General features: G+C 32.1%; 3 protein-coding genes across 6 annotated transcripts; 2 read left to right on the top strand and 1 right to left on the bottom strand.

The window, feature by feature from the left end:
- The first annotated feature begins 1,880 nt into the window (after positions 1-1,880).
- Positions 1,881-4,259, top strand: LOC109863648. 2 transcript variants are annotated; one of them, XM_020444036.1, is made up of 8 exons: positions 1,881-2,023; positions 2,246-2,499; positions 2,576-2,762; positions 2,873-3,001; positions 3,137-3,322; positions 3,416-3,683; positions 3,757-3,943; positions 4,027-4,259. In XM_020444036.1, coding segments are annotated over exons 1-8 (1,326 nt in total). In that variant the 5' UTR covers positions 1,881-2,021; the 3' UTR covers positions 4,140-4,259. The 2 variants fall into 2 exon arrangements, with proteins under 2 accessions (XP_020299625.1, XP_020299614.1); XM_020444025.1 differs by having other exon boundaries at positions 1,881-2,126.
- A 21-nt stretch (positions 4,260-4,280) lies between these two features.
- Positions 4,281-5,329, bottom strand: LOC109863660. 3 transcript variants are annotated; one of them, XM_020444047.1, is made up of 3 exons: positions 5,252-5,329; positions 4,789-4,916; positions 4,281-4,553 (listed from the first exon to the last, which is right to left on the bottom strand). In XM_020444047.1, exons 1-3 carry the CDS (start codon positions 5,320-5,322, stop codon positions 4,327-4,329), a joined length of 426 nt encoding a protein of 141 aa, XP_020299636.1. In that variant the 5' UTR covers positions 5,323-5,329; the 3' UTR covers positions 4,281-4,326. The 3 variants fall into 3 exon arrangements, with proteins under 3 accessions (XP_020299636.1, XP_020299647.1, XP_020299656.1); XM_020444058.1 differs by lacking the exon at positions 5,252-5,329 and adding an exon at positions 5,121-5,245; XM_020444067.1 differs by lacking the exon at positions 5,252-5,329 and adding an exon at positions 5,094-5,209.
- Positions 5,330-5,668: 339 nt separating this feature from the next.
- LOC109863642 (HAUS augmin-like complex subunit 3) lies at positions 5,669-8,811 on the top strand. Its single transcript, XM_020444012.1, has 9 exons — positions 5,669-6,056; positions 6,132-6,344; positions 6,556-6,742; positions 6,830-7,044; positions 7,129-7,257; positions 7,503-7,839; positions 7,969-8,198; positions 8,280-8,448; positions 8,527-8,811. The coding sequence occupies exons 1-9, from the start codon at positions 5,875-5,877 to the stop codon at positions 8,677-8,679; spliced, it is 1,815 nt and encodes a 604-aa protein (XP_020299601.1). The 5' UTR covers positions 5,669-5,874; the 3' UTR covers positions 8,680-8,811.
- Positions 8,812-8,972: the final 161 nt, after the last annotated feature.

Here is an 8,972-nt window from a genome sequence, read left to right as displayed (position 1 = left end):
TTCTTCTCTTCTCTTGAATATTTTTTTTCTTGCGTCTTAAAGGCCACGTACGCGTCTCATCTCTCGGTAGTGGGTGATCGATCGCTGTCTGCCCTTGAGATCATTTGTTCGTGCCGCAGGATATCGATAATTTTAGTCGTGGGCGATATTGTCGCCCGTTAAATTATCGGCCGGAAGCGAAAACGAATCAAGTCAGTACCAAAAAAAAAAAAAAAAATATCGCGGAAAATTAGGGACGCGATAAATCAGGGAAAGGAAATACGGATTATATACCGTGCTAGATGTGGTCCCACAATAAATATTTCATAAAAAAGTTAGAAACAACAAAATGATGTAGACGCGAAGTGATATCGAAAATACCGTGTCACAAGAGAGTAAGCCCGAACGATTTGTCTATTTTCGCGATAAATGTCAACGTAAATTAACGACAAGGCGGCATAATCGTTTATTTAGTAGATCACTTATGCCAATACAATAGCGTAGCGTCAAATTTTTTTTTTTTTGATTATAGTAAAAATAAAGAAGTTGATTAGAATGTAAAATGTGAGAGAAATTATAGTGAAAAAAATATAGAACAATTTATATATATGCGTATGATAATATAAAGACTAAAAAAATAAACAGAAACATATTTACAATATTTACAAGGAAACAACTTGTTCCTTGTCAATTTTGACAAGCTTTGAATGTATTAAAAAAACAAACACATTATAAGAGACATACTTTTTTTATAGGCTCCCTTTTACAACTCTTAAAAAAATCAGATTTTATTAAAACAATTTTTTATGTATTTTGTGTGTGCGTGTATATACATACTTGAAATTTTCCAAACTTTCAAATATTTTCCGAAATCTCCTTTTAGCATGTCTCTTGATAGATTTAATTAAGTTGTGACCGTAATAGGCGTGCAAAGCAGCCGTGCAATCATATACGCTCGCGCACACTTTCAGCGTTTTGCCGATCTCTATTTTGTGCAATAAGAATAAGAAATATATGCGAGAGCAGAGTATTTATGCACTCTCGTGCGAGTATGTCTTTGGCCGCTGGCGTCTTCGCGCGAGTTACGAGAAGAACAGCTAGGTCGAACAATGATCCCGAAATGTCCCCGCGCTTGTTCGGATAAACCGGTCTTTAAGAGGCAAGCGAGGAGATCGAACCCGTGTCACTGTGCCTGCCTCCGTACCGCACTTATTTATTTTCGGCCCGCAAATTCAATGGCAAGCAAAGTTGGCCGTTTGCCAGCGGCGCTCCGACACATGTCGCGTCGCGACGTCGCTTCTGCGGTCGCAAGCGCATTCGATTGTCTTATTCCAAGATGTTTTGATGTGTGGGAACTTAAGAGATCATCATGATTCTTTTTTGTGAGATCAATTTGAAATATCGCAAGCGTGTGAAGATTAATTTTACTTTGTATAGGAGATAATTAAGTAGATAATAAAATTCAATCCAAAAAAGTGATAATTTTAATCAAAACAAATATTGTTGTTTGCAACAATTTATCGTTAAATTGTTCTGAATAAAAATGGAGCGAAAATTGCACAACCTTATAATAAACTTGATAATATAATTGACATTAATCGTAATAATTATATATAATAGCTGAGCTATTATATATATATGTATATATATATATTTATTTATTTATGTACACACAATATGGAGTATGGTAATTGATAAAATATATAAAAAAATATTAAAGAGATCATGACACAGCCTCCAAAATTCCGTTATTACAACTGACAATAAGTCTAAATATATACATGTTCTGAACTTTAATAATCGACCGTTAGTAATATTTAGCAGAGACAAAATAAGGTCTCACGTTAAGTACAAAATGTGCGCATAAGATGTCAGCACTTCTGTCAGACAATTCTGGCGTCACTCCAAGACGCGTGCGTTAACAGTTGAGAAAACTTTTGAATGCTCTACAATGGAGCTTTCTGTTATAGTAATCTAATCTCGGCATTTTTTCATAATTATATGTACATACTTGCCGTTTATTATTGCGAAATTCATTCGAAATGTAAATTACTTAAATAATTTGTAAATATTATAAACACACCATCGAATATAAATTTTTAATATGAATAACAAGTGAGATGTATGTGCGCATATTGTCAGAGAAAGTAAAAATCTTATTTTTTATTGTGTAATAAGTTTCTCGCAGTTTTGATTTTATATTCGTTTTGTTTGAACGTGCAATTGTGACTAATCATCGAATTTGTAAAACAAATGTGTTCTGTAGGTGCATCATACACATTCTCTCAATGACATTGACAAGTTTTCTTACTTGGAATGTGTCAGGTGGAGAAATGATTAAAACTGTAATTCAATATACGTTGTTATCTTCTACAAATGTATCCATTCTGAAATCATGTGTGAAAAAGTCTGACTCTAAGATGATCTGGCTTTTATTTTTTGTCATTGACATAATATTAGCCGATAATGGCAACATGATTTTGAGACATTTAGGAGAAAAGGAGTATTCCTTAATAAAGGGTAAAAAACTTAAACATTAAAAAAAGAAAATTTAATCAACAGCACTTTGATAAAAAGCCAATCATCATTTTCACAGAAAAAGCATCATTGCCACAACATGGACTATGTTGGCATACTGCGCTTCAATCACTGGAGAGCAGCTGCGATAAACTCAATGATCATCAGCATTCTCTCCTCGCTTTGCGCTTGACAAATTGTTTTTTAGAGGATTCTGGTCACAAAACTTATAATTGTCATCTGAGCGAATCAGAAGATGAGCGTCGGTGAATCAAACGTTACTTAGAAAATTATCTTTTATGCTTTATTTTGATCTCCTTTGATCATTCTGTTTTATCTTTTATTATAAATCTGTTTAATATTTTTTTTTCCGCAGAAAATGCATCAGTAGTATGGCAGACAGAGAGTTTAATGTTTACAATGAATTCTATACCCATACTACTCATATATGTTTCTTTCTGCATCATGAAGCTTGGCAAGCGGAAGTTGACAATACCATAAAGTTGTGAGTAAATGATGTTCTATATACTCTGTGTGTAGTATCTTATAATATAAAATACCTCCTTCCACACATTTCATATTGTATACAAAACCAAAGTTTCTCATGTATACATGTTTATCGCGTTGTATGCACTTCTAGATTATTTCAAGTATCTTCTCGAATGAAAGATCAACTTCTAGAAGCATCGGAAATGCAAGGTGTAATACTGAATAGTCAGAAGGAAGGTTTACGTATTCAAAACGAACTTTTGGATCATGGAAAGGAACTCGGAACTGTGTTAAAGACTTCGTCCGAAACAGTTAGCAACATGGTGTCGGATTTCAAGTAAATTTACGAGAATAATTTCTGTATTTTATTTGAGAGCATTCGGATAATGCAATTGATAATTCAATTTAAACTCCTAATTAAATTAAACAGAGAATCAGCCAAGGATCAGAAAGAATTGCTTTACGAAATCTTTTCTTACATACGCACTTTTCAAAGCTGGATTATCGGGGAAGTGTCTTGGTTCCAGTCTATCATATTTTATACTGTTAGCTGTATTGTTTGTGCCTTGTTTAGTTCTTCAAAAAGAACAGCCGATGCGAGAGTTGCACTTTTCACTATTTTAAGTTTGAACGTAGTAGCCGAGAGAATATTAGTCAATTATTATGACAGTATTGTACATCAATCTCCAGAAGTTAAGGTAAATTACCATATTTTACATCCAATTAACATTAAAAAAAAAAAAACTGTAATCGATCTGTTTCTTTACACAGGCACAACTTTTAAGTACAACATGGTTCTACAGAAAAGTTGCTTTAACACTATGTGCCATAACGTTATTTTGTACATATTATTTTTATAGAGATAAACAAATGGAAAATTATAAAGCTTTAAGGAGAATTGAACATCAGCTAGATGTCATACAAAAACTCACAACTATTTCTAATATCGAACCAGTTCGTAAGTATTTATGTGTATTAATCATTTTATGCCTCTGCTTGATGAAAAATGTATTAAAAATGTATTAAAAATATCTATTATAGGTTACTCGAAGCGATTGGCATTGAAACGTTCAAGTGCTGTTTCTAGTAAACAGGAAATTATCACCGACAATCAAGGCGTCAATGCATATAAAAATAATAATTTTGATAATTAAAAAATAAACTTTATCAGGGATATTGTTTACTCTTTAGCAATTGTACATAATTAAAGATTATATATAAATAATAAAACATTTTGATAAATATATTTACAGAACTTTTTATATGCATTTATATTACACATACTATGTTTGATCTAAATTTTTTTTTAACTTTTTTATTTGTTTATTAATTAAAAAAACACTATACTGTTGGATATTGTCGTAAAAGATACGTTACTTGCTTAGAATTTAAATTCTTACTGTTTGGTACTGGCACATTCGTTTCGATCTTTGCACGCTTTATATTCTCATTGTATCTTTCGTAGCATGCTTCCAATGATTTAAGTTTTGAGAGACAAAGTTTGTCTTCATACGCATTTTCATCAAGACATGTTAGAAGCAGGGTCATCTCGTATAAACATCCACGATCTGCAATAAGAGTATTTTGAATTAGTATAAAATAGAATTTTTTTAATATATTGGACTAGGTATATATATATATATATATATATATATATATATAAAACTTTTTAAAACATTTAAAAAAATTGATACTAAAAAATAACTTTTTTTACCATTGCTGTAATTATATTTTAAAATATTAAGCAATAATTAAATAATAACATAAACCTGCCTCTGCTTACTTAAAATATACAATACATACCTGAAGTTTTACGAAACTTTGAAGATACACGATCCTTTAATTGCAGCGGCAACACCGCATTAAATGGCACTTTATTTTCATTTTGTGGCCTTCTACCAGCAAACCAACGTGACGTCAATCTCATTTTTCTGTAAAACATATAACGTTAGATGTGAAATTGTTTAGAATGTAAGGTTAGAATTTGCATTTAACTTGTATACGATATATATATATGTATACTACGCTTTTTAGGTTAATATATAAATGAATAATAAATGTAAGAGACATGTAATTTCAATAATTGTTAACAAGAAACACAAACATACATCTTATTTGTTAAACAATGCGCTCACTGTGTTGCAAACTGTAGTACAATCGCGCAGCTTTTTACGCACATGCGTGTTAAGTATCAAAAGCAAAGTGTTAACGTCGTTTGTTTCGCCATTCTTACTTTTCAAAAACAAACTTTATTGTAAACACTCACTTATAAAGATAATACGATTTGTTATTTGAGTAGAGAAAAAAAGAAAAAAGTCGACATACACAGGAATACATTTTACGATTTTACATTTTTAGACTGCGATCAAGATAGCGCTATAAATACTTTGAAGCATCATTCTGTCTTTATTCCTCATGGAATGTAGAACAAAGATAGAACGATACTTCGAAGCATTTGTGGCATCTGTGTGCGTGTTTGTTTCGAAACTGCACCTTAAATACGTACAAAAATACTTTACTCTTCAATAATTGAAATATATATCATTGATTCGATGTGTTCGATAACATCATTGTAAAGTTTTCCAAACAAATTTGTCTGTTCAATCGCGCTTAAAGATTGTTCTTGATTAAAAATAAACTTACTTTTTTGACGAAGCGAAGAAGCCATTTTACAAATTTGCCGGTGGACGCGCCATATTGATTTCAACCTCATCTATCGGAAGTCGTCAACACTATTTAGGACTTGTTGAGCGATTGAGCGGCTAGTCCGGCTTGTCAAAAAGTTGTCTATCAAATGTGTCCCGCAAAATGAACGAATATATGTTGAATATATGTTGATGTGTGAAAGAATTGTTCCAGTAATTGGAAGAATAAGTGTAGAAACAGAAGATGAGCATTACCGGTAAAATACTCCATAACAAAATACGCGGGCTGCGCCCAGATGTGTCGTCGGGAATCACATCGGAGATCCTGAGCAAAATTTGTGACGACGCGAGCACTCAACCTTTCCTGGAATGGTTCTGCAAGAATGTGAGCAGTGCTAATATTCTCTCCAACGAAGAAATAAAATTGTAAGATACTTGTTGCTCAGTCGAAGTTGATTGAAATAAAATTCACTGTCTCTCTGTTTTTTTTTTGTTACATAGAAAAAATGTTTTGCAAGAGTCTGAGGAATGGTTGGAAGGTGAAGCGTTAGAAACTGCATTGAAAGAAGCCACAGAAGACTATCCGGACTTGCTTCAACTCGTTAGTATTGATGACACAGAGGATTTACTAGCGGAATATGAAGAATTGAAGGAAAGCTGCAGAGAAGATGAGGAGTATCTTTGTTTATTGCCACAGAATATAAAAAATCTGAAGTGTGTATTCTTTTAAAATTCTTTGATTTCTTAAGTATTATAAAATTAAAATTCTTTTGAAGTAAAAAAAGAGCAATAGATATCATATAAAATTTCTGCAATTAAGTGTCAATTGAGTAATATATTTTCAAAATCAAACTTCTATATTCAAATTAAAGAATTCTTATACAGTTATTATACATGAAACAGTTAACACTCAATCTTGTTTCAGACAAATAGAAAACCAGATGGATGATAATATTGAAGAAGCAGACATTATACTGGATAAAGAGCAAATTGAAACTGAAAAGATATATGATGATTGTAATGCAGTTCTGAAAGAATACGAAAAGGACAATCATCAGTTATCGAATAATGTCAATGTTCTTTTGAAAGTGTACACTGACGCCGCTCAGAATGTAATTAATTCAAGTCATATAAATTTATTAATATTTGTTGAGTGTTTGTTATAATATTTGTCTGTATGACCTTTAATTTTTTTTTAGCAAGGCGGAGCAATATTGTGGTCACAAATGCCCATAGATCTGTTTATCAAGCAAATAGAACTTTACAATCATTATCTAAGAACTCACGTAAAGAAACATTTTGGAGATACTACTAAGGAAGATTCCAAAGACTCTGATTATGGATCTCTGATAAGTGACAGTAGAGATAAACAAGTTGATGAAAAGATGCATGAATTATATTTATGTAAGACAAAGTAAGTATTCTCTAAACGCTTTTTATGTATGAAATAATATACTTACGTTGTCTTGTGTTTGTTTGTTTTTTTTGTTTCATGTAGTTTAACAAAGTCAAAACTTGAAGAGATTGATGCTAAAATTCAAGAAGAACCTTATACAGCAATATTGGAATGTGTGCAGAATATTTATAATGGCGGGAATATAAAAGTACCTAGAGACAGTATTTTGCAGTAAGTAAAAAATATTATTTATCATTAAGTTATTGCTTCATTTCATATCAAAACAATTCTTTCATAGTTTTGACGTAGAGAAGAACGAAAAGAAATAGCGAACATGTATTTCAAATATTCATTAGATATAAATATATTATTAGAGATATATTATAAGATACAAATATATATCTATATCTGTGTGCGTATTATTTAAACAAACTTATTAATTAAAATTATTAAATTCGTACTTTAATTTTAAATAGCGATGAAATACGGGAGTTAAGCAGGAAGAGGAATTATCTGGAAGAGAATATCGAGCTTTTGTGGAGCCAAAAGATTCCACAAGTAGTTCAGTTTGCGGAAATAGAAATAATAAAAATTCAAAAAAACAACGCACTGGCTCGTCTCGAACGGAGGAAGGCTCGTCTCGAGAAACTGGAGAATTTATATTCTCTCGCCGGAGAACACGGACATGTTTATGTTGATTTACTATGTATATTAATGGAAATGCAATCTCACCGCCTGAATGAAGTTGCTGAATTCATCGCAGATGCTCGTCACTACATCACAACAGAATACAAATTCTCTGCTGCAAGATCTGTTAGTTTTAGTTCATCATCATTTATTTCTCGCTAGCTCTTAAATGGCTCAGAGAGTTGTTGTATAACGAAAACAATATAAATCATTTTTGCTCTATTAACACACTAGAAACATACGTAAAATGTGCAGGAAATCATGCAACAACAACAAGACGAATACGCAACTCTCATGACGAACTTTCCAAAAACCTACAATGTATTCAATCATATATTCATCTCTATGATGCTCGGCGATAATTCAGACGGGACGCTGTCTTCCGCATTGAAGAAATATGATGATCTGCTAGCCGACAACGCGGAGAAGAAAAAATTTCTAATGGAAATGCACTTAAATAATAGAATCTGTAAATTACAAAACCTGTAGGTATTAATTTTGTTTTCGTTAGTAATTTTGGTAATTTTTATGATATATATCTTTTCTGATTCCTTTTGTGGGAGCAGAGAGGACAAAATAAACAAACATTACGTGGCTGAGACACAAAGCGGGCCGACGATCAGCTTCAGACCGATGTCGTACGAAATAAGCGTCAAATCTGAAGAAGTATCCGCGGACGTTCAAAACCTGCAGGAAGATATAACAAGAATTAAAAATCAGTTTAAAGAGCGATTGGTATATCACTTGTTCATGTTTAATGAGGTTCACAAATATATATTGCCGTTTTGCTAATAAATTTTCTTGTTTTCACAGAGGATGGATGTCAATTTGGAACGTGAGAAGGATATTCTGTGGCAGAGGTTCTTAGCGGATCCAGACACCTTAAGAATGAACTGCAAAAACGCAGAACGAAAAGCGAACGCGTCTCACTTCGGAGATACTTCGGAAATTAATTCGAGTCCGTGAATCTCAACACGCGCTTCATATAAATTGTCAAATATGTATAAAGAAACTTTTATAGATTATAAGCAACGCCTTGAATCTGTTTTTGTTTTTCTACGTTTTCGAAGTATAAAAGAAAACAAAAGTTTTGCACCGCAAAAATGTATCGTAATGAAAAAAAAAAAAAAAAAAAAAAAAAAAAAAAAAAAAAAAAAAAAAAAAAAAAGTTTGTGCATCGTTCTTGATAATACTCCGAAATTGTTTTAGATCATTAAAAAGTATCCCGTTCGCCGTTTTCGTGGACGTAATACTAATGT

The sequence above is a fragment of the Pseudomyrmex gracilis genome, unplaced genomic scaffold (genome assembly GCF_002006095.1).
Source record: "Pseudomyrmex gracilis isolate BER0280 unplaced genomic scaffold, ASM200609v1 scaffold_0, whole genome shotgun sequence".
Lineage (NCBI taxonomy): Eukaryota > Metazoa > Arthropoda > Insecta > Hymenoptera > Formicidae > Pseudomyrmex > Pseudomyrmex gracilis.
This window is presented reverse-complemented; position numbering and strand designations above follow the sequence as displayed.

Excerpts from the sequence above, each read along its gene's own strand:
- LOC109863648 (XM_020444025.1), top strand. The coding sequence starts at position 2,104 with ATGTGCGCATATTGTCAGAGAAA. Across the intron at positions 3,002-3,136 it reads GTTGACAATACCATAAAGTT|ATTATTTCAAGTATCTTCTC; the intron begins GTGAGTAAATGA and ends ATGCACTTCTAG. Across the intron at positions 3,323-3,415 it reads AACATGGTGTCGGATTTCAA|AGAATCAGCCAAGGATCAGA; the intron begins GTAAATTTACGA and ends TAAATTAAACAG.
- LOC109863660 (XM_020444047.1), bottom strand. The coding sequence starts at position 5,322 with ATGTATTCCTGTGTATGTCGACTTTTTTCTTTTTTTCTCTACTCAAAT. Across the intron at positions 4,917-5,251 it reads AAATCGTATTATCTTTATAA|AAAAATGAGATTGACGTCAC; the intron begins GTGAGTGTTTAC and ends TATGTTTTACAG. Across the intron at positions 4,554-4,788 it reads AAAGTTTCGTAAAACTTCAG|ATCGTGGATGTTTATACGAG; the intron begins GTATGTATTGTA and ends CTCTTATTGCAG.
- LOC109863642 (XM_020444012.1), top strand. The coding sequence starts at position 5,875 with ATGAGCATTACCGGTAAAATACTCCATAACAAAATACGCGGGCTGCGC. Across the intron at positions 6,345-6,555 it reads CAGAATATAAAAAATCTGAA|ACAAATAGAAAACCAGATGG; the intron begins GTGTGTATTCTT and ends ATCTTGTTTCAG. Across the intron at positions 7,840-7,968 it reads AATTCTCTGCTGCAAGATCT|GAAATCATGCAACAACAACA; the intron begins GTTAGTTTTAGT and ends TAAAATGTGCAG.